The following is a 24,589-nucleotide window of genomic DNA, read 5'->3' as shown; positions in this document are numbered from 1 at the left end:
AAATTTTGCTTACCCTTAATTTGCTATTTCCGTGTATATTCCAGTATATATTTTAAATAAAGAGCAAACGTCGTAACGTCATTTAAATTTACAAAGAAGCTATAACATAAAAGTAATTTGGTTTAAACCAAATTACTTTAAAAAGGGTAATCCTGGTTTTTCATATTGATTATTCACACACACACGCACACACACACACAGACTATTTTCCAACCCTCTTACTGGAACAACAATGTCTGTTTAAATATAAATATTGTTAGACCAGTATCCAGTGTCAGTTGCTTCTTTTTAATCACTTCATTTTATAGTACAAGAAATGTTATTCAGAAACATTCAATTAATATAGGTTTAACCAAAAAAACTTACTTTAAAAGAACACTTTTAAAAAACAATTATTATTTAAACTAGTGGATGCAATGAGCAGTAGAGAGTGCTTTTAAGTCAAACTTCAACTCTTTGCCAGCCTACCTTCATTGCACTCAGTAGGGGTAGACTGTGGGGATATGAAATGGCTTCTTCTTCTTCCTTGACTGTGCAACAAGCAACTTAACAAGTTATTTTCAATATTGTGAAGAGCAGTGGGAACTAGCTGCTTCTCAAACAGTGCACCGAATAAGGGGAACAAATTACTTTTCAAAAGTAAAACTCCTAGATCTGTTATTTACAATAGGGTTGCCCAGGCTTGGGTCCCCAGATGTTGTTGGATTTTGACTCCCAGAAGCTCCAGACAGATTGCCTTGTGCTTTGGAGTTGTTGAACAACAACATAAAGGAGCACATAAAGGTAGGGTTGCCATAACCCAGCTGCACCCGGGAATTTCCCGATTTTGGGGGCCCCGGGCCCCTCCCGGCACGGGTGCAGCCCAAAAACCGGGACCCCCCCCCGGTTGCAGCCGAGTTGCTGCAGCCTGCAGGGCCTTGCTGCCCTCCTCCTCCTCGGGGAGCTGGGGAGGAAGAGGAGGGCAGCGAGGCCTGCCTGGGGCGGAGGAGGCGCCTCCCACCGTGCCCGCACCACCCTCCTCCTCCACCCCCTCGCCCCCAGGCTTCGCACCTGCCCGCATGGGGGAGGCGAAGACGGATGGAGCCAGTGCCTCTTGCGCGCGGGCGTGCGGGGAGGAGGAGAAGAGGGGCGGAGGAGGCAGGGGAAGGTGGCGTGGCCGCGTGGGGAGGCGGGGAGGGTGGCGTGCCCGCGCGCAAGAGGCGCTGGCTCCGTCCGCCTTTGCCTCCCTGCACGGCCGCGCCACTCACCTCCTCCTCCTCCGCCCCTCTTCCCCAGGCCGCACGGCCGCATGGAGGAGGCGAAGCTGGAGGCGGTTCGCCTCCTGCGCGCAACCGCTTGCCACCCTCCTCCTCCGCCCCGTCCGCCCCAGCCCCCAGGCGAATGGAGGAGGGGGAGAAGGAGAAGGAGGAGGTGGAGGAGGAGTGGGAGGAAAAGGAGGAGGGGAAGGAGGTGGTGAGTGAGTGGCCAGAGAGGCCTCAAGGTGAGTTTTTTGGGGGTGCTTTTAATGCTAACAAGTCTCCCTTACTTTGACAGTGATAGTGTGGTGGTGATGATGATGATGAAGATGATATGAGTGGGTCAGCTTGAGAGGCATGCATGCACTGTTTCAGAAGCTGAGAGAGTGTGACTTTCCAAAGTACCTTTTCTGTGTGGTTTTAGTTCTGAGGCAAGGCCAATGTAAATTGCTGTGATTTTTACAAACTCATGCGCAGTGAAGAAAAACCAAAGTCCCTTGACACACACTTCTGAGAAGTACACTTGGTGCAAGAACGGTAAAACCACCTTGACATGTTCAATATGCATAGCCATGTTAAACCATGCTAAGTGTTAAACCCAAGAGGTTTGGTTATGGAATAAGCCTCTGATGCAAGAGGCCATGTTCAGTAAAGCCATGTGAAATGCCCAAATGTGCTGTTGTGTGTGTTTTGGAATGGAGGTCGGGGGTGTTTTGCCAGAAAGTGAAGTCCATTTCTGCCATCTGTCTAGGAATAATGCCCAAATGTCCTCCATTTTGATCATGCCTAAGAAACAGGCATTTATATTAACATTTAAAAAAAAACCATCAATTTTTTTGTGTGTCCTCCATTTAAAAAAATATGCCCTACATTCGAAAAATTTGTCCTACATTTGTCCTACATTTGTCCCGGTTTGGAGGGCCTGACTTATGGCAACCCTACATAAAGGAGCCAATATATTGTTATATTTCCAGTCCCACAATTGGAAATATAACAATATATAGACACCCACACAATATATATGTGTGTGTGCATACAACAGTATAAGAAAAATAACAATATAATGGGGCCCAACAATTGGAAAACTCTGATATAAAAGAATGATGGAGGGAAGGCCACAATAGTGAAGTCAAGGGAACATGCAATACCAATAGCATGCACTAGATGCCCCCACTGGACTACTTAAACACTTTAACAGATACAAAATAAACTGCTCAAAGGTGCTTATTTCCCCTCCGTTGGTTTAATGAATGTTTAACTAGAGCAGTCTGGAATAGCAAAGGTCCAATCAATAGAGCTATTGAAATAGAACATGTGTGCTTCATAAATTCTTATCTGAAACCAAAACGTGTGCCTAGGGGTTTCCTGCCTGAGTCAGAAGTGCAAAAAATTAAATTAAAAATAAAAATGTTTGTGAATGACATTTCAACAAATTCTTGGGGTTTAGTATTTTGTGTGTTCTGCTCCTGCCTAGAACCTTATCCCTTTCTATTTGCTTTTTCCTTATGAATGCAAAATGATTCATACAGTTTTTTCAAGGATCTATTCATTCATTTTATGTGGATATATCTAAGAAAAGAGTTCAGAAAACCAGAGGTATCTGCAATAAAGACATTATGTACATCATGTAATGGAGTACTTCCTAACAGAAAAAAAAATGTATAGAAATCTAGTATATGTCTGGAGTTGTCATGCTCTCTCAGCCTCAAAGGAAGACAATGGCAAACCTCCTCTGACCAAATCTTGCCACGTGAACCCCAACCGGGAAGAACTTGCTGGAAATCCCACCTTCTAAATATGTTACTACATCCTAGATGGCCTTCTCAGTAGTGGCCCCACAAATCTAGAACAGTCTTCCCAAGGAGCGCTGCCTTATCACCCCCCTGGAAACATTTAAAAAGAGGCTTAAAACTTTCCTCTTCTGTCAAGCCTTCCCCTCTGGAAAATGAAGTTGTGTATTTTGATCCCATCGACTCTCTGCCTCACCCTATTGAATGACTGTTTTAGATTTGTATAGTGCATCTTGTGTTACTGGTTTTTATCTATTTTTATGATGTGTTTGTAACTGGTTTTAATTCTGTGTAAACCACTTTGATCTTTTGGAAAAGCGGTATATAAATAAAATTTATTATTATTATTATTATTATTATTATTATTATTATTAGTTACCCTTAGGGTTTCCATACGTCAGAAACAGCTTGAAGGCACATAGCGACAACATATCAAGGATAAAGGCTCTAGCCTTCCCCAATGTTTCCTAAAGCTCCTATGTTTCTGCTTTCAGGGGAGTATATTTTTGATCTGCAGTGAAACCCCAATGTATTGTATACTGTTTGCAGTCTTAAGTGTTATAGTCCACCATGAATAGATTTTGCAGGTTATCAGTATGCAAAGGGATCTTGTAGCATCTTTGAGATGAACTGTGCAAAAGAAGTTGTAGCATAAGCTTTTGAAGATTTAGGTCTACTTCCTAAAATGAAGGATTATAGAGATTATGTGGCTCTGTATGTGTTCTATTAGTAATAAATAGATGTTAAATCTCCCTTATCTGGAATTCTGAAAAATTCCAAAAACTAAAACATTTTCCATGGCTGAGATAGCGACACCTTTGCTTTCTGATGGTTCAGTGTACACAAACTTTGATGCATGCACAAAATTATTAAAAAATACTATTATAAAATTATCTTCAGGCTACATGTATAATGTGTATATGAAACATAAATGAATTGAATTTATCTCATCATTTATGTATATGCAGATACAGGTATTGCAAAATAAAATTTTAAAAATCCAATATCCAAAATACCTTTGGTCACAAACATTTCAGATAAGGGAGGCTCAACCTGTACCCAGTCATCCCCCCTCCCCACAAATGCCATCTGTTTATGAAGTTTTGCACATGTCAAAGTGAAAGAGGACTTATAATTTCTGTCATTGTAATGTGATTCAGGTGTTAAGGTCCAAGGTTGGTAAAGGTGCTTTGCTTATTTATTGATATAATAGATAAAGCTATTGCAAGATTTTCATCAGCTAACAGAGTACTAGCAAAGGGAAGAAGAGCTTGATGCTGTTACATAGACATGAAATCAGATGGGGAATCTTGAGCATGGGTGTGCCTTAGTCTTGTGAATCTTCATATTTCCGGCATTCTCCCAGGTACCTCAGTCTAAGTCTTCTACCGCTTTTGCTAATGAGAGAAAGACAAAGCCAAGAACATGGTGTGAGAATTTCAGAAGATCCAATCTCCTTTATTACTTGACAAGTAGGAATGACATATTACTAAGTAGGGTAACTTGAGCTTTGGAGGAACTGGTGACTTGCTATATTTTATACTAGCACTAACATTTGGGAGAACATCATCCTTCTCATTCATCTGTGCCAGAAAACTCTAAGTATGGTTGTTTTCTTTGCCCCACATTTCCCCCCAAAGTAATGCTGCATCTAAACTGCAGAATTAATGCAGTTTGATGCCACTTTAACTTTTCATGGTTCAACAATCCATTGAGTGAGGCGGGAAATACAAATAAATCTTATTATTATTATCATTATTATTATTGCTATGTAATTCTAGGATTTGCAGTTTTGTGACATATTTAGATCTCTCTGTTAGAGAGCGACAAATTTCAGTATTCCATAGGATAAAGTGGTTTCAAGCTGCATTAATTCTGCAGTGTGGCAGCAGCCTGGATATCAAAATGATTTATGAAAATTAAAACAAATTCAGATTAAAAAGAAATACAAGAAGTCATTAAAATATAATTCAACAATCCATGGAAAATAAGTCAATTCAATAGATAAAAGATCACACTATTAAAAGTTGTTGTAGTGAGTTCCTAAAAGCCCATTGGAATTTTTAAAAAAATCACTTGCTAATGGAAGGATAGCAAGAATAGCAGTCTACATCTTAAGGGAAATTTATACTCACATATATGCATTGCAGAAAAAGCACTGGTTGCTATAGGTTTGCCCATCAGAACCACAATGGGGCTGGTACTGCTTGGAACATGCGTCTTTTGGATACCCACGACAGTAATTCTGCGGACAAAGTAAATGGCATATTTAAAAGCCTGGGTGGGTAAAATGCAGCCTCAAAGCAACAAACATACCTCTGGGATACACAGTGGTGTCTCTTGGTCCCTTAGTTCACTTGACACTTTCAAAATTATGTCCCCTAAACAGCACCTCACATTTCCAGAAACCTCTGAGACGTACAATTTGCTATTTTTAATAGATTTTTATACACCCCCCCCACTAGTAATTTCAGGATGGTTTGGGTTGTTTTTTTTAAAAAAAAAGAAAGAAAAGAAAAGACCTTTTCTGGCCTCAAACATGTTTAAGATTACGTATTGAAATTGCATACCATTGGCCATCTGCCAACAAAAGCTCTACTACAGGAAGGATCTTAGCTATTTTTTGCATTTAGCACATTTTTATGCTGTCTTTCAATTATATATTTTGTGAAATTTGCCAAAACAAACAAACAAATTAAAATATACTTGCAATAGATAAACATACAAACATCTTTATCCTACTCCTTTTTTAAAAAAACAAAACAAAACAGTGTGCCATATCTGACAAAACAAAAACAAAAACCCAAATATACTAAGTTCAAACAATTACAGGGGAAGAGATTTTTAATAAAAGTAAATAACTGATATACTCACCGGGAGGTTTTTTGCTTCAGTGGCCACATCTAGAACCAAAAATACTGTGTTAAATGTTATAAAACAACCCATCTAGGTCTATTGGATAAATAGACAAATGGATTTTGTTCATTCATTCATTCTTTCATTCAAGAAGGGTCTAGTGAGGTTTGTGAAAAGGCAAGCTCTTAAAATCCTCTGATTTCTTGGAGGGTTTCCCAATGGACATGGGATTTAGAAAATTTCTCCTTCTGCTTGTAGACAGCAAGATCTGTGAGCCCAAAAGAAACTCTACACTCTTGGAAGCCTCTTTGTTGAAGGAGAGGTCAGCCACGATGAAGGAGAAGGCTAAACCAAGGCATTCTAGGGCTGGGATGGAGAACCAGCTGGAAACTCCATCAGTTCTCCTAATATACCCCATCCTTGAGTTTTCAGTGATGCAACCTACACGGTTTTCAGTGGTGTAGATTATGCCTGACCCTGACAGGAGCATAATTTATTTCTCTTATTTTGGAGGCAATAGGAAAGAAAGGTACAAAGGGTACATTATTTTACACAACTTGGATTTAATTTATTTCTTGTGCTGATAGCATTATAGATGAATTTAGTATACCAACGTCTCAAGTACATTTATGGAATGATCTAGTGCGTTAACAGCTAACTTTAATATATAACATTTTAGTAGGGCAATGGGAGGAACACTGAAATATGAGTTTCATATATAAACTTACAAAAACTATTGTATAGATTTCAATGAACTTTTTATTCTTTATCTGATAATTGATGTTTATCACACTATACTCTTAAAGTGCTACTATTCCACTTTGACTCCTCTAGCTGCCTCCTGTTGCATTCTGGGATTGGCAGTTTTAAGGAGGAGTATTTAGAATTCTCAGGCAGAGTCTGCCTGAGAATTCTAAATACCCCTCCTTAAAACTGCCAATCCCAGAATGCAACAGGAGGCAGCTAGAGGAGTCAAAGTGGAATAGTAGCACTTTAAGAGTATAGTGTGATAAACATAAATGTTTCCCCTCCTTAGGTGTAACTATAATGTGTGATCATGTAAATGTGTGCTTGTATAGGAAGGAAAGTTTAAGAAGTAAGTAAGGCGGGTTACACACCGCCATTAAAGTAAAGTAAGGCGGGTTCCAGACGGCCGCCGCCATGAGGACGTCACGGCCGTGCCGCCTCTATACAGGGCGGCGCGGACGTGACATCCTCGCTCCGCGCCAGGGCGCCTAGTGCGCCCTTAGCACGGACCAGGAAGGAGCTCCATTTCAGAGCTCCTTCCTGGTTTGCAGCGCCACTTTGCGTCGCTGGGCGCAGCCTTTAGACGGCTGCGCCCAGCGAAGCGAGGGAGAAAGGGGCCAAGCAGCCCCTTTCTCCTCCTCCCCACCGCCGTGGGGTGTCCTTGGGGCTTGAAGCCCCAAGGACACCCCTTTTCAGGCTGCGGGGAAGCGGCATTTTGCCGCTTCCCCGCAGCCTGAAAAGCGTCGGATCGGGGCCTCAGCAGCTGCCGTTCTGGCAGCTGAGGCCCCGATACACCGGGGAAAGGGGCAGGTACAGCCCGCCCCAAATGGGCGGTCTGTAACCCGTCATAGTAAGTAAGTAAAGTTAACTGAGAAGGACTAAACAGGAAGGAAAAGTGCAGTTCCTCCCCACTTCTTTCCTTCCAGGATGCAAGAGGGCATCAGAGCAGTGATTTGACTAACCAGGTTTCTTCCCTGCTGTCACTAGATTTCTTTGTCCATTTGGTGTAATTGATAGTTTGGTAGATAGGAAGATGATGAAAACTATGAAACCCTCTTTAAGTAATACTAATTAAGCATAGTTATGTTTTCATACAACCGATTGGAAATACAAACTAAACAGCAAGCCAGTCTTGTTAAACTTCCACCTATGCTATATGGGCTTAGAAATACACTGCAGGGCCACTTGGTAAGTTATAGGAGCCATGCACAACTAATAAGAAAAGACTGTGTGCAGTGGCCATATTAATGTTTGAAGCCTGTTCACTGTACAGAATGTATAGACTCATTCCTCCAGGATGACCCCCTTGCATTCATTGTGATTCTTGAATGAAACTCTTCTTCCCTTCCTGTAGACACATGCAATCATTTTCTATGGAAGCCACTTTGAGAATGTTCATGGATCACTTTGTTTATTTCAGATATGGAGCATATCATGCACTATGAATCCCCAAAGACAAAGCTCTCCAAATAGGAAAGCTTTGTGATACAAAATCTGGCTCACCTGCATATAAGAAGAACACCATCACAGCAAGGAGCAGAAAACCGCCTAGATGCCTCATGTTTCTGTTGATAAGGGCTTGTCCAGTGTAATGACAGTCTGCTCAGTTGTAGATGTTTCTCAGATCCCAAAGGCCCAAGTGAAGTCTATAGTTCTCCCATGTTTTCCCCACATATATATATATACATGCCCCTGGAGCCTTGATGAGGAAATATTCTTCTCCTAAATAATCATTGCATGAGAAATTACAAAGTACTGTGGTCAGCTGTACCAATTTCAAAGCTTCCTCATTTTGGTATGAAATACGATCAATATGTTGTAATGAGCTTATTGGCAAACAATGAGCACAGTAGCTTATTGCTCTTGACCACCAAGTAATAGCAAATGTATATATAAAAAAGCTTCATGGACAAATTATATACATTACTGTTTAGAGAACATAAAAAGAAATGGGGAGATAAAACAGGAAGACCTCCCCTCACTTATCACTACCGACTACAATGAGTGGCAGCTCATGGCTTCCATGATAGTGGCTTGGTAAAGTGGCTTGCCACTCTGGTTTTTCATCCAAACTTTAAAAGAACTAAGGTGTGAAACCTTAGTCAGCTTCAGCACTTTGGGTAGCTCCTTTAAACCTTGAACCCCAGAGTGGATGTACTGTCCTTCTAAAATTGTAGCCACCAGCTGCCATAGCTACTTTGATGGACTGCCAGGTAATAGGACTAATGTGCCTAACCAGCTAGAGAGGAAAATAGAGCCCTGTTTGCTCTTATTTCTATTCTGCTGTTTATGGCAAATACAAGCCTTTTTCTTTCCTGACTGGGTCAGTGCCATCATCCAATTAAAAATGTGATTCAGATATTGGAACTAGAGATTCCACCTAAACATTAGGAAGAATTTCTGGATGGTAAGAGCCATTGGACAGTGGAATATGTTCCCTTGGAGTGTGGTGGCATCTCCTTCTTTGGAGGTTTTTAAACAGAGGCCGTAAAGCCATCAGTTGGGAATGCTTTCATTGTGCATTCCTGCATGGCAGGGGGTTGGATTGGATGGCCCTTGGGGGTATCTTCCAACTCTATAATTCTATGACTCAGGGGGAAAACACACATATTACGCATATTGTGGATAGTGCAGGAAACACCTGTGCCATCATAGGTTCTTTACAAATGCAACCATCACAAATAGTTTGGAATAGCTTTAAATTCTTCAAGTGCATATCCACAAATATAGAAGCCTTCTTGTGTAGAGGATTTTTTAAATGCATAGTCCTAAACCAGCATCCCTAACTACTGCTGCTGATACTACTACTACTAGTAGTAGTACTACTGTCAAAGCTTCAAAGTCACAACATAATAATATAAAATAAAATTGTAATTTAATTATTTAATTTAATTATGTCACTTCCAAGTCCAGGGAAGCTTTTTAAAAACTGAACAGACATTGCTGCTTTAGATTTTTCTCATACTAAAAGAGTACTAACCTTCTGCTATCTGCTAGAAACCAGTAAAAGCACATTAAAAGAGTGCCCTCCAATTCAGTCCTCTAAGAAAGAGCTTACTGTGGATCTGGCTTACACTGAGCCATTCATGAAAATTAGAAGTTCATAGTCCCCAGTCAATGATCCTGTGAATTTGTCTGTTGGAAAATGTGATTGGGCAGAACCTAAACAATCAGCATCAGCTAGGGAAACCTCTTGCTAGGATTCTGTCTTTTTACTGAATGCATTAAAAAGCTATGATGGCGCAGAGGTAGTCTCTTTTCCCTATGAAGTTCAGCTATGGTCTCTTATAGAGTAGATGGCATTCATCAATGTCATTTGCTGCCTTTGCCTCAGAAAAATCCTGTCCACAACCAGTGAACTGAACAGGGGAGGAAAGTGGGGAGTGAATGTAGCCATTATAAGTTTACAGCGAATCAGCCATTCCCAGATGACTCTCGTGCTTTTCAAAGACCAGATCAGGACCATGGCCTGTTGTATATTTGGTGCCAGATACCAACTGCAGCAAGGGCAGTCCCATAGTTGTCACAGCAGGTGTGATCTCCTGCACAAGCAAGAAGCTTATCTTAAGTAGTTACTTTCAGGAATTAATTTATTTTTCCTTAAGTTGATATTATGGCCACACTGAATTCTCAGTTATGCAAAAGCATCTCATTTTTGCAATGTTTGCTTCATCTCTTGTGACAACCACTTCTTCCTGTAAATTGCCATATAACCCAACATGATCTTACAATTTTTGTGATTTTGTGATTTTTTTTTTTTTTTGGACAAGGATTACAAGAAGCCTAGTGTTTTCATGGTATGTATATACTAAAATATGTAAAGACAAGTGGGTTTTGCAACATAATGTTGCGGTACAGAATACAGACAGAATATTCCTGCTATTCAGCCATTCAGCCATGCCCTCTCTTTCCTTTTTCTTGCAGTGCCAACAATTGTAGCTTGCCAGCATTCCATATCTAATAATGTAACCCAAAGAGCCCAGATATGTGAGAGCATTTATAGGATCAGCACAAGAATACCTATTGCTGAGATGCTGCTTCATGCTTGAATGTGTTGTTCCACAATGGTATTCTTGATATTGAGTTGTATTTATTAGGACTGTGAACAGAAGTCAAGATTTAGGAGATTATTGCACTGGTGTCCATAAATTCCAATTGTGTCCCAGAAACGTTCTGTAAAATAATGATATGGGAATGAATGTTACTGCATTTGACTTGTAATGGCATGATGTTAACAAGAAGACAATGAATACTATCACACCCTTTGCTGTTCTAGTGGTAATGGTGCTCAGGTCAATTTGTAACATGTTCCTTTTTTGTGCATGTGTACTGTTGCTGTGAGGTTTCTAGTACAGCAAAAAACAACACCCTCCCCCTCAATGTTGGCATCTGAAGAGATGCCAACAAAATATTTTGGTCACAATCATGCATTGTTTTTTTCCTCGTTAACATAACTCAATAATGGCTATAAAATTTTATATATATATATATATATATATATATATATATATAGAGAGAGAGAGAGAGAGAGAGAGAGAGAGAGAACAATGGTGGAAAATTACTTGTGTCACCCTCCTCATGTCACCACTGGAAGAAGAGTAGAGTTTGGGGATGTTCTAGGGCAGGCGGGCAGGAGGTAGTCCTGACCAATCAGAACACAAGGACGGATTGAGACCAGTAGGATTATCACATACACATCACATAGCGATCATGTCAACTATGAACGGAATTTTCCTGTTTTTGACCAGAAACAGGAGATTGCTGGAATGGGTACAGGATGAGTATTTAATGAGAATGGGGCTGTGTGATAAGATTCTTTCTGTTCAGGTTATATCCCATGCCCAGCCTGGTAGGAAAACCCTGTGTGATAATCTCAGAGTCTTATCACATGAGAAAAGAAAATCAAAATGGAGTGAGAGAATAACTGTTTTCTCCATGCTTCTCTGTATGCTGTCTCAGCATTTCCATTCTCTTCCTGAGAGAGACAGTGATAGAAATGTGCTTTTTGACAAATGGATTTTTCCAGCACGGCAAAAAGCATGCTTTTATTACTGTCTCCCTAAGGAAAAGAATGGAAGTGCTACGACGGCATGTGGAGAGGCATAGAGAAGGCTGCTACTCTTTGGATGTGTTTTAGCTTTCTTTTCTCATGCAATAAGGCCCTCAGTTCATATCTTGTTATTGATGACAAATTTGGATGGTGGTTCTATTTGGCTTGCCTTCAGTCCAAACAGAAGTTCTACTTTAGGAAATCCAAAAACATTGTGTTGCTTGATGATCACAAGGAAGTCAACAAATAGCAATAGCTTCCTCTTTTGTATGTGGCAACATTGCATGACATTTGCAAGTGGGGTAGCTGTTTCTTTCAAGGTCTGGAACATGACAAGGGCCCATTGTCAGTTGAGTAGCTGTTATTCTCTTCCATATTGTATAAAACCATCTTGCAGAGCAGCTGGTGTTTTATGTAACCAGGCCTTTTCTTTCTCGTGGTTATCAGAACAATATGCTGCTTCAGCATTTGACCTTCAAAGGCAGGTCTGGTGCATACCTTCCAATGTTTCACATTTGAAAAATGGAACGCAAGTGAGCAAACAAGGTCAGAGTCTGGTCAAGATGGCAAAAGTTATTAATAAGGAAGAATACACAAGCTAGAAGAGGCTGCATTCTTTGCTTTTGCCTTAGCCTATTGGGAAGGGCAAGAATTTACCACCACCCCTGCCTTCTTCCCCCTGTTGAGTTAACTGAGTGTAAATTACTTTTGTACTTTGAACTCTATTTGCAGCAGTTGAGGTAAACTGAGAACAAAGGGGTAAGGAAAGAGAAAGTGGGATATTTTAAAAGCAGGTGAAAACTAGCTGGTGAAAGCAGATTAATCAGGACTGTTCCTGATGAACTGGGACAGTTGGAGGGTATGGTAGATGACATTTGATCATAGCTTGCTGTGTTCAGCTTTAAGGCTAATAATAATAATAATAATAATAATAATAATAATAGATTTATTTCTAGCCCGCCCAATCACGAAGAATCCGGGTGGGTTACAACAATAAAATACAACAAATTACAATAGAGTTAAAAAATCAAACCCTAGACTTACCACCCCCCCCCATTCCCAGTACTAAAACAGAATTAAACAGTAATAATATTAAAACATTAAAAACATTATAAACATTAAAAACATTGAACAAACAAAAATAGGCAGAAACATTGGCGGGGGAAATAGACAGATGAGGGGACAGATATCTCTAAATCTGGGGAGGGTAACTGAGTTGGAAAGGCCTGCCGGAAGAGATCCGTCTTGAGTGCTTTCTTAAAAGCTGCCAGAGTGGAAATGTGACGGATCTCCTCCGGCAGGTCACTCCAAAGTTTAGGAGCAGTAGTAGAGAAGGCCCTCTGGGAGACAGATGTTAGCCTAGATTCTTTTGGCTGTAATAGATTTCTTCCAGAGGACCTTAGTGTGCGGGACGGACAATAGGGAAGAAGGCGTTCCCTCAAGTACTCTGGGCCCAAGCCATGTATGGCTTTAAAGGTAATCACCAACACCTTGTACTTTGCCCGGAAACTAATAGGCAGCCAGTGCAGGGACTTCAAGACCGGTGTTATATGGTCATTCCTAGAAGCTCCTGTGATCAATCTGGCTGCCATATTTTGTACCAACTGAAGTTTCCGAACTTGGCACAAGGGTAGCCCCAAGTAGAGCGCATTACAGAAGTCCAATCGAGAGGTTACCAGTGCATGTACTACTGTTTCCAGGTCCCTCGGCTCCAGGAAGGGGCGCAGTTGGTGTATCAGACGGAGCTGATAGCAGGCGCTCTTGACTGTTGCATCCTCCTGAGCTGTCAGTTGGAGCGACGAGTCAAGAAGCACCCCCAAGCTGCGAACAGAATCCTTCAGGGGAAGTGTGACCCCATCCAGAACTGGCTGACACAACTCCATTCCTGGATTCGGGGTTCCTGTAGGAAGTACCTCCGTCTTACCTGGATTCAGCTTGAGTCGGGTTTCCCTCATCCAGTCCATTACCACCCCAAGACAGGCATTCAGAGGAGAGATGCCATCCTTAGTTACTGCTTCAGTCCGAGACATAGATGTTTATCACACTATACTCTTATAGTGCTACTATTCCACTTTGACTGCTCTAGCTGCCTCCTGTTGCATTCTGGGATTTGCAGTTTTAAGGAGGGGTATTTAGAATTCTCAGGCAGAGAAGTTCTCTGCCTGAGAATTCTAAATACCCCTCCTTAAAACTGCCAATACCAGAATGCAACAGGAGGCAGCTAGAGCAGTCAAAGTGGAATAGTAGCACTATAAGAGTACAGTATAGTGTGATAAACATCATAGAGAAGTATATTTGGGTGTCATCAGCGTACTGATAACACCCCGCCCCATATCTCCGGACGATCTCTCCCAGCGGCTTCATGTAAATGTTGAATAGCATTGGGGACAGAATCGCACCTTGAGAGACCCCCGATTTGAGCTCCCTCTTGGCTGAACAGCTGTCCCCAAGCGACACCATCTGGAACCTGCCTGAAAGATAGGATCGGAACCACTGCAATGCAGTGCCTCCAATACCCAACTCTCTCAGGCGTTCCAGAAGAATACCGTGGTCAATGGTATCGAAGGCCGCTGAGATGTCCAAGAGCACCAGCAGGGACACACTTCCTCTGTCGATGCCCAGACGGAGATCATCGACTAAGGCGACCATGGCAGTCTCAACTCCGTATCCCATCCTGAATCCTGTTTGAAATGGATCCAGAAAATCCGTTTCATCCAAGACTGCTTTTAGTTGATTGGCGACTGCTCTCTCGATCACCTTGCTCAAAAATGGTAGTAGTGAGACTGGTCTGTAGTTATTTCTATCCAGGGGGTCCAGGGAGGGCTTTTTTAAGAGTGGTCTAACTACTGCCTCCTTGAGACAGGGAGGCAGGGAGCCTTCCCTGAGGGATGCATTAATTACATTTTTCAGCATCTCCATGATTTTTTCTCCCCCCTGGATAGCCAGCCAGGTTGGGCAAGGGTCAAGAGGGCAAGTAGTCTTTTTCAAACTACAGAGAAGCTTGTCCACATCCTCAGAACTTACCAACTCAAATTGATCCAGTCTAACAGTAATGGCGGAGGCACTGGATACCTCTCTAGTTGTCTCTGTCCTCAAATTGGCATCCAAATCAGCTCTTATCCAAGAGATTTTATCTGCAAAATGATCATTAAAAGCGTCACAGCAGGCTTCAGAAGAATCTAATAATGGGTTCTGGGTAGGAGGTAGTTGGGTTAAGTTCCTCACTACCCCGAACAGCTCAGCTGGATGAGATTTTGCAGATGCGATAGATGCAGAATTGAAGGACTTCTTAGCTGCATCTATTGCCACTTGATAGGACCTAAGAAAGGTCGAATGAAGTGTCTTATCGGATATGAGTTGAGTTCTCTGCCACTGGCGCTCTAGTTGTTGTCCAGCCCGCTTCATTTGTCTAAGATCTTCTGTATACCATGGATTATGATTTTGAGCGGGTTGGAAAGGACGCTTGGGAGCGATCATGTCAATCGCTCTGGTAAAGTTGCTATTCCACATATTAACCAGAGTTTCGACAGAATCGCCAGCACTGCCAACCATAATATCCTCTAGGGCTTCTTGGAACCTGACGGGTTCCATCAGCCTTCGAGGGCGGACCATTCTAATTGGTCCTCCACCCCCGGAGAGAGGGATAGTGGCCTTCAGTCCAACCTTAACCAGGAAATGATCCGTCCATGACAAAGAGGAGATACTAATTATCTCCACTCACGGATATGCCTGTTCCGTGCAGAAGACCACATCGAGGGCATGACCTGCGCAGTGTGTAGGCTCGGAGACTATCTGGGAGAGGCCCATGTTTGTCATGGAAAGCATGAACTCCCGAGCTGCGCCAGTAAGGTTGGTCAACCCAGTCTCGAGGGGGATGTTGAGGTTGCCCAGGACCAGCAGCCTAGGCGACTCCAACACCAGCTCCGAGACTAGTTGCGTCAGCTTGGCTAGGGAGTCCGTTAGGTTACGGGGTGGACGGTAAACCAACAGAATCCCCAGACTCTCCCTGGTCTTCAAGGTAAAGTAAATGCACTCAATGTGGTCTAATGCACAGATAGGTATCCTGATTAAGGTAAGGCTTTTTCTGTGGACCATGGCCACACACCCCTCCCCGCCCGCTTCCCCTCACCTGTTCATTGACGGAGTACCCGGCCGGAAGGGCCTGAGCCCAGGTTACAGAGCTGTCTGCTCCAAGTCAGGTCTCTGTGATACAAGCCAGGTCAGCGTTGTGGTCTGTCAATAAGTCGTAGATGATTTGGGACTTATTCTTCACTGACCTGGCATTACATAAGAGCAGAGAGAGGTTCGGCGGCTGGTTAGGCAGGCTCTCCAGATCTTTTGGGATAGCAGGGCGAGTGGAAGGTGGAATAGGTATCACACATCTATCACGCCTTCCTCTGTAACGACCTCTTGCCCTGCTAACGCCATATCTTCCATTGCCCTGCACTACTTGAATAGCTGCTCCTTTAACATCAATATCAACCTCCTCCCCAGAGAGATCAGCCAATGGCCAGATGTAGTGCATCATGTCAAATCCCTCCAATGACAAGTCTATATTCCCCCAAAAGCCTAGAACCAGTCTGCCTCACAGTCAGGCCAGGAGCAGCTAGTGGTGTTGAGATGCCGATGTTCGGGCTGCAGCAGGTGTCCCTTCAGGCTCCTTCAGGGTCAGCAGATGTTAGGAGGGGGTGGGGGGAGGAGACTTAAGTCTTCCCACAAAGCCTCGCCCCCTGGCTTGCCTTGCCTTGCCTTGCCTCGGCTATGGGACAATTAATCAGTTCTTTGTCTTTTAGGCCTCTTTAATTAGTTGTACAATCTTTGTTTCAGGGTCGTCTTTCTATCTCACCATGTGTCTGGTTTAGACAACGGTATTGACTATACTTTATCAGGTTGCCAGATTTCAAAATCTAGTCCAGTGAACCAAGGAAAGGCCAGAGCTGCTATCAGTGTGGCACTGTGGGAGATTGGTGATCTGACACTGAAAAGAAAATTCATCAATCTCTTGCCCTGACTACTAGCATAAGGGCATCCTGCACATCGTCAGCTAGGAAAATCTGGATATTTAGCCCAGCCAGTCAGCTTCATAATCAGCAGTCCACCACAGCTGAAAGTCTAATTCAGTTCTGTGTGGCATCATGCACTGGAGATTTTCTATAAGAATCATTCAAGGTAAACTTGTGGATTTATCCTTCTTGTCAGTGATGAACCATGATAGGTTCATAACTTCTGAAACCAAATATTTAGAACATAAATATTACAGCACCCCCACGGCATATACAGACTTGCTTTATGCAGCTTTGAACTTATGCATACAGCAAGCCCCATAGGACAAAATGGCAGGTGCGCCAGAGTGCACTGCCTTAAGAATAAATGGGCTTTCATCTTACATATTTTTTTCCATATGTGGGGGAGTCTGGAACGGATCCCCCATGCATAGGAAGGGCCCACTGTATAAAGCAAATATGCAACAATCCACTGGACACCATCTTTTTAAATTAGAGAAAAGTACAGGTTTAAATCCTAATTGGTAGGTCCAATTAGAGTAGACTCATTGAATCAATGGGAACTTGGCACATCAACACTTATGTTACGTCCTATTAAATGAATCCATGCTACCTGGCACTAAGAATTGTACTGAAGCGATACATTTTATTTTGTACTTTTTTATATTGGCTGAGATCCTATATAAAAACCTGTGGAGTGTTACACTCCACAGAAGAAGCTTCATGGTCCTCCTCCCAAAAAGACACTTGTCATGATCATTTACTGGACAGGGCGAAGTCCAATCACTTACTGGACTGGAGACCACACAGAGGTTGGCTGCAGTTTTGTATCTGATGGAAAAGAAATTAGATTGCTCACTTAGATTTCCACCAACTCACTAGAAATCTAGGAGAGCAATCTCATTTCTCTTTCCCTGGCTTCAGACCTGCCACTGCTATGGGCCCTGCCCAGATGTCTTCTCCCTTCCCTGGGCCAGTTAACAGTTACAATAGTACCCATGGAACTTGACTGTTCGCTGGGGAGGAGAGGGTTGAATATTGCACTAGCAGCTAGAGAGTATCTCTTTGTGCAATGTCCAAAAGAAGACATACAGTATGTTTGCAGAACACCAAGTCATACACACTTATGCTATCAACAGGAATGCGACAATATCTCAGAAGAGAAAAGTGAAGTTTGGCAATAGCAGCTTGGGCAATAATCCTATATACTCCATGAGAGGGCATTCCAAAGACCATAGGATTCAGCTCAACTCCATGACCAGATAGAGAACCTCTGCAGTGAGCTGCAATCTATGCCAGCCCCAAGACTAACATAACTTCTTGCCTTCCACTGAGAGCTATAGGAAGAAATACTATGGGTGGCAGGGGAAGGTTTAAATTACTAAAAGAAGATGGTAGAATGGCATGAACCCAGGAGGACTTTGGAAATGGGAGTTCATCCACCACATCGTGTTCATTCACTGCCTCTCCTGAACTGTTCAATCCTTTCATTATCTTGTTTGATCAGTTGCCAGGAGATGGTCATATCTATGAACAATTCTTTAAAAAGTACATGACAGATTCAGATTTTTTTTTGTTTGTTTGCATAAAACAGATTCAAAGGTGAACTAACTGGAAGCTTAAACGTGTTTACTTTGGTAGAACATCTACTGTCTGTGCATAAAATTGCATTTGAAGTCCCTTTGGGCATATTATGGAAGCTGTGCAGAAGTCACCCAAAGCAAATGAGGTAAGTTAGAAGACAAAAATGTTGAAGGCTGATTACAATACAGATCATCCCTATTACATAGGATGGCAACTACTATTTGAAATGTTTTGTCTCCGTGTGATGGAGGGTGTGTCTACATGGGCCAAATACAATGTTCTCACCTCATTTTCACTGTGAGCTGTTTAGATGACATCCAGGACAATTCAGACCAAACCTAGGACTTTCTATTGCCTTGGGACTGTAATCTGGAGGGGAAAAAAGTGGGGATTTACTCTAAATTTGAATGGAAAATCTGGATACTTGCTCATGTATGTGGACTGTGTTTCATAGTGATGTCAGCATGGGGCATTTTTGGTGGATTGGGTCCAGCAAGCCTGGTGTGCATTACCATGTTTTTCTACTACAATGTATGCCTAGCCATGAGATCAATGGTGAGGACTTAGACTAGGCTGACCCATCCCTCTTCCCATCTTTCTGCCTGAGTGTCACACTTATTTTTACTGTTTTTATTCTCTCACAGTCCTCCTGATCATTCACTCATTTCCTCATCCAGAGATTTCACACGCTCCCTTCTCCTCAGTTTCCCATACACACATTGCAGCTCTCTACATGAGCAAATGAGTGAATGACTGAGGGTAGAATGAATGGGATGGGGAGGGGTAAAACAGTAAAAATAAATGTGACACTCGGGTGCGAGGGGATGAAGATCTGATCTAACCCCTCACCACTGATCTCATGACTGGACATTTTCATATATAATTTTTTTAAAGAGATACAATTTTACTTTTTCTTTCTTGGTCGTGTGTGTGTGTGTGTGTATGTACATTCAAAAACCCCTCACTCAGTCACTGGATCAGCAAAAGGAGAAAGGGAATTGGATGGAGAGGCATCCAGTTAGAGGAAGTAAAATAGATTGACAGGCAAACGATAAGGGACATTTGCTGATAGGTTGATGCATGCTGGGAAAGGGAAAATAGGGTGTTTGCTGTGGAAAATGTGTGTCTGGTTGTGCTGATGTCTTCTTGCCGGGTCTGTCAATGTGTGGCCTGAACAAGATCACTGTACTGCAAGTTGAGGCTGATTTTTTCATCAGTGTAGCTATGCCTTGATTTACCAAATCAAATTTTGGATTATATTCTTTTGCACACATCACAAAAGCACACAACATTTGCTGTACATTTAAACAGGATGAGGGAATAAGTTTTAAAATGAAAAATATAATAAAATAAAACAAAACAAGATAAAAGGATGGAATCCAAGGCAGATGGTGATGCTTAGCTTACTTTATTGATAAATGATATTAGGATGTTCCCAAGCAAATAGAGCAAAAGCAGAAACAGCTGTGGATTTATTTGTGGTAATGCCTTGAGGTTTAAACAATATCCTTTAGTCTTGTGTATCTCCATATCGCCGGCATCGTCCATAGTGCTTCAGTCTAAGCGTTCTACCACTTTTGCTAAGAGATGGAAAGAACACATATAAGCTTAGAAAACAGAAGACGGAAAGTTTCATCAGAAAAAAAGCAACAATGTAGTGCCAAATAGGCACAACTGAGGCACCCTGGTTGCAGAATGCCCTCCTTTTGGAGGCCTGACTGGTGCCAGTTTTGCCCTTATTGTGCCACCAAATCAAAACCTGGCTGTTGACTTAAGCATATTGGGCCTAGTGAGTTTTTGACTAGAGATGTGACAATCATTCATTGCAGTTAGGGTTGCCATAAGTCAGGACCTCCGTCGCCGGTGGAGGAGACCAGGCAGGGAACGGGGCCTTGCTGAGGTGAGGCTCCTTTTCTTACCTGGCCTCCATCGCCGGGGGGGGGGGGGGACGGGGGACCCGGGACAAAGGGCAAACCGGGGTGGGACTGTGTGGACCCGCCCCAAACCAGGAAAGTCCCGCCCCCAGGCGGGATATGGCAACCCTAATTGCAGTTCACTAAACATATTAATTTTTATTTCTTTGCCCTTTACATTTTCATTTATAAGCAGAGAAATTTGCCACATAGGATGCTGTTTTTGCCAATGAGATGTTGATATTGTGTGCTTTTGTTGTTCTTGCAAATGACTGGATTCAAATTTGTCAAACCTAAAACAGAAAATGTCACACAGGGAAGGAGGAAGGTAGCTTGGTATAGTTTATTTTAGAAGACAAGCCTTTTGGCCCAGGGGCATAAAAATCCACTCTGGATTTTTCAAAAGAATATTAAACAGTGCAGGGGAAGATGTAGACTATTTTAAAAACAAAGTGCTGCTCCTGGAGCCTTCCTAGAGAGGCAGCTCACTCGTTCTTGTGCCCACAAAAGTGCAGCCAGAAAAGACTGGAGAGGTCAGGGGCCACAAAGACAGATTTAGTGGGACACATGTGCCCCCAGGTAGTTTGGCAGTGGGCCGCATGAAGTCCACTCCCTATGCTAGTAAAATATTAATGGTGGGGGTCAGGGTGGTAGGGATAGATGAATAGGAATGCGTAGAATGCAAGCAGTGTTCTCTAGGACATATCTCTTTCCTACTCCTTTGCTGCTTTGGGCCAGATATGCCCTAGGGCCATGCATGGCTCACCTGGATCCAAGGGTTGCAGAGATTACAAAATGTATCTGTGTGGCACATTTTGTGTGTTTGTGACACACAGGTTGCCTAGAGCCCATGGATTTCATAGGGTTTACTTAAACAAGGAATCCTCAAAGGTGGTTTTGCTAGTTTCTTCCTATGAAGTATAGTACTTGGTATTCCCTGGCAGTATCCCATCCACGTAGTAACCAGAGCTGACTGATTCTGCATAGCTTTCAAGATCTGCATGCAACTCCCAGCATTCCTCAGCATTGGCTACACCGGCTAGGGGCTGCTGGAACTTGTTGTCCAATGATAACTAGAGGGCCATATGTTATGATAAAGTAATACAGTGGTCCAAAAGTTGCTCAAAATGAGTCCCATTTGGCCTTAAAAAAAGAAAAAGCTGCATATTTAAAGGGACACTAATAGGCCTCACATTTGTATCCTCCACTGAGTTTATTGCATTATAGTAAGCACTAAAGAGGTGAGGGAAGAGAGAGGGAGAGAAAGAGAGAGAATTAAAGCTTGTAAAAGTTTTGGACTACAGCTCCCATAATCCCTCTCTCAGCTAAAGGAGCTATAGTCCAAACTGATCCCAGCTTGTCTTCTTAACTATATACTCCTTATAAACTATACCAAGCTAACTTCCCCCTCTCCTGTGTAACATTTTCTGTTTTAGATTTGACAAATTTAAACCCGGTCACTTTGCAAAACAACAAAAAAACCCACACAAATTTCAACATCTCATTGACAAAAACAGCTTCGTTGCTTGTTAAATCTGTCCAGTGTGAAGATGCACAGACTTTATTGTACCCCTGCTTAACTCCATGGAAGCAATAAAGCAATAAAACAAAACTTCCAGAGCATCCGATTTCAAATAGACGTTTCCTGTCCTGATTGGAATGGGTGAGAGATGAGGGATGAGACATTTTATTTATCTTTCACTTCTCATGTGGGGAGCACAGTAAATATATTTCCAGGCCTTCTTCAGGTACAAGAAGGATTATACAGTTATTTTATATCCCTAATTGTGGTTTGATTTCAGATGTACCAGAGTGTGGGCTTCACTTTGTTTGAGCTATTAAATTGTTTAGATTTCTTTGATTGTTTGTACACTACCCTGAGAAGTGCTGCTACAGAAGAGGTCAGAAATATTTTAATAAAATAAAATTTAAAAAACTGAAAATGTGACATATGTTGCTCCATTCTCTACACATGCAATTCCATCCCCAAATACTATACTAACAAGCCTGAAGCATGTTTTGAAGGAAAATGGAAAACACCCTTTACCCAAAATACAGTCATCTATTTTGCCCCAAGAGCAGCCTGCAGCCCATCTCTTGCTGTTGTTGTTAACTGCCTTCACGTCGATCTCAACCCATGGTGACCCTGATGAGCCATTGCCAGGACCCCTATCCTCTATTGCTCTGCTGAACTCCTGCAAATTCATACTTGTGATCCCTTTAATGGACTCCATCCATCTAGCATGTGGCCTTCCTCTCTTTCTACTTCCTTCCACCTTTCCTAGCATTATTGTTTTTTCCAGTGAGTCATATCTTCTCATGATGTCTGCACAGTATCCATCTCTACTATTTAAGTAATAAGATTTCCATCATACATACATATATGCATTGCAGAAAAAACAGCTGTTGCTATATGTTCTGCCATCAGAACCACAAAGTGGGCTGTACTGTAAAGTGCATACTGGTTTGGGATAGGGAGGACAGGTAATCTGCAAAGAGAGTAAGGGACAGGTTTTAATCTCTCTCCTGTTTATCTTGAGAATACAGCAATGAACTTTTTGATTATCAGAAAAGCTAGCAGAGATAAACAAAATGAATGGATGCAGATGCATATTTGTCCATGGAATAAATTGAGCCACATGGTAAAGTGATCATTTGTGAACTTAATACCATATGGCCATACCTCTTGTTTAAGGAAGCTGACACATTTAATTATGTAAAGTAAAACATTTTTAAAGAAATAGTATTCATTAAGTAGGAAACAGATACAGTGGAGCCTCCGCATATGCGGTCTTTTTATAGGCGGCTTTGAGCATAGGCGCTCAAAGCCGCCGGCGCGTGCGGAGTAGAAAGGGCAGCGCGTCCCATTCAATTGAATGGGCGCGCGCACCCATTGCGCCTCCAGCACCGCCGCGCCGCCACGCTCAAGCCCTATTGGAAACAATGGGGCTCGAGCATAGGCGGATTTTTTTATACGCGGAGGGATCCGGAACGGATCCCCCGCGTATAATAAGGTTCCACTGTATATTTTGTTCTGCCTCACACTGAAAAATCACAGTTAAGAATACTTCAAGATAATACTTTTGTAAAAAGAATAGTACATATTGAAGACCTCCCCCCCCAAGGACTATCACCTTTTTAAGGATTAATGCATTGAACAGAGAAATATGATGAGAAGTTTCAAATCCAAAATATATAATTCATTATCAGTACAAGTTACAACACCCTACAAGGAATGTGAACCCCTTGGGAAACAGGCCTAGATACTTCCATCACAGATTGAGATTGGAATAAAATTGCTCCTGTGCTTCCTTCAAAGTCATTTCAATCTTTCAGAAAGAAAATGTACATAAAATGGTATACTGTATAGATATTTTACTCCCTGACAATTATCATTAGTTTTTTAAAAATGTATCATCTTCTTGTTGGAGAGGATGTGAACGGGGAGGAATTTTAATTCATATGTGGTTATCTCCAAATATGAGATTTTTGGGAATATGGATTGAATATAATAGATAAAATCACATGCCAGAGTATTAAAAATGATTTAACACTTCTGTCACTATCTGTTTTTACAAACAGCAATGAATACTTGCATCATAAACGACATATCTGTTTTATTATCAGTGTCTGGAATGATTGTAGTTAAAAAGATACAAAGATGCTGTGTGCGATGGTGCCAATGGCGCCTGGCACATGCCCTAAAAAGAACCCACCAGGAGTGGGTTCTTTTTAGGTCTCCTGGAGGCTGTGCCGTTTGGTTGCTGTGGCCTCTGTGTGGGGCAGAAAGGGGTGACGTCTCAGTGCTCTTTTCTCCCCATCTGTATCCCCCCATCATTAAGTATAAGCTGGTGCAGGATTCCAGCTGGTATCTTTATATTTCTGCAGCTAGCCATGCTGGTGTTGCCCTGTGAGGACTTCACCAGATCCTGACATTTTAGGGCACAAACTAGAGATCTAAGGGCAACTCTTTGCAAGAAATGGGACTCTCCAAGGTCTCCTTAGGAGCTTATGTGGGCTATATTCCCTGGCAGTCATTTCCACATCATATGTATCCCTCTCCTCCATGCAGGGTCTTTCTGTTACTCCACCATGATGTTCTTCCCTCTTGAAACATCTGCTTTTGAATGTGACTTCTAAGGCATATACCTGGAAGACTAAAATCTGCTTGTGGTGCATTTTATAGCTCTATAAATTAATTGCACTTTGGTCACACAACACTTTAAATGGATTTCAAATGTATTGTAGTACACAATCATAAGCCTTTGCAAGTATCATTAACTTAATTGCACAAACAGTTTGCTAACTGTTCGAAAGTCGAAGGCTTTCATGTCCGGCATCCATAGTTTTTTGTAGGTTTTCGGGCTATGTGGCCATGTTCTAGAAGAGTTTATTCCTGACGTTTCACCAG

The 24,589-nt window shown here is 42.1% G+C and overlaps 2 protein-coding genes across 2 annotated transcripts in view; both read right to left on the bottom strand.

Annotated features, from left to right (window-relative positions):
• Positions 1-4,037: 4,037 nt before the first annotated feature.
• Positions 4,038-8,267, bottom strand: LOC149321729 (ovomucoid-like). Its single transcript, XM_089501072.1, has 4 exons — positions 8,132-8,267; positions 5,900-5,928; positions 5,161-5,270; positions 4,038-4,422 (listed from the first exon to the last, which is right to left on the bottom strand). Exons 1-4 carry the CDS (start codon positions 8,187-8,189, stop codon positions 4,353-4,355), a joined length of 267 nt encoding a protein of 88 aa, XP_089357198.1. The 5' UTR covers positions 8,190-8,267; the 3' UTR covers positions 4,038-4,352.
• Positions 8,268-19,678: 11,411 nt separating this feature from the next.
• Positions 19,679-24,589, bottom strand: part of LOC149321728 (ovomucoid-like) — a 47,550-nt gene continuing 42,639 nt past the window's right edge. Inside the window, exons 11-12 of the mRNA XM_089516707.1 lie at positions 22,558-22,667; positions 19,679-19,845 (exon numbers count right to left, since the gene is read on the bottom strand). Of these exons, the coding sequence (XP_089372833.1) occupies positions 19,776-19,845; positions 22,558-22,667 (180 nt within the window). The 3' untranslated portion in view covers positions 19,679-19,775. The remainder of the gene's footprint in view (positions 19,846-22,557; positions 22,668-24,589) is intronic.

This window comes from Sceloporus occidentalis, unplaced genomic scaffold (assembly GCF_023333645.1).
Source record: "Sceloporus occidentalis isolate IW3139 unplaced genomic scaffold, rSceOcc1.0.p SCAF_1, whole genome shotgun sequence".
Lineage (NCBI taxonomy): Eukaryota > Metazoa > Chordata > Lepidosauria > Squamata > Phrynosomatidae > Sceloporus > Sceloporus occidentalis.
This window is presented reverse-complemented; position numbering and strand designations above follow the sequence as displayed.

Excerpts from the sequence above, each read along its gene's own strand:
- LOC149321729 (XM_089501072.1), bottom strand. The coding sequence starts at position 8,189 with ATGAGGCATCTAGGCGGTTTTCTGCTCCTTGCTGTGATGGTGTTCTTC. Across the intron at positions 5,929-8,131 it reads GGTGTTCTTCTTATATGCAG|ATGTGGCCACTGAAGCAAAA; the intron begins GTGAGCCAGATT and ends TTTTGGTTCTAG. Across the intron at positions 4,423-5,160 it reads TTTTTCTGCAATGCATATAT|CAAAAGCGGTAGAAGACTTA; the intron begins GTGAGTATAAAT and ends TTCTCTCATTAG.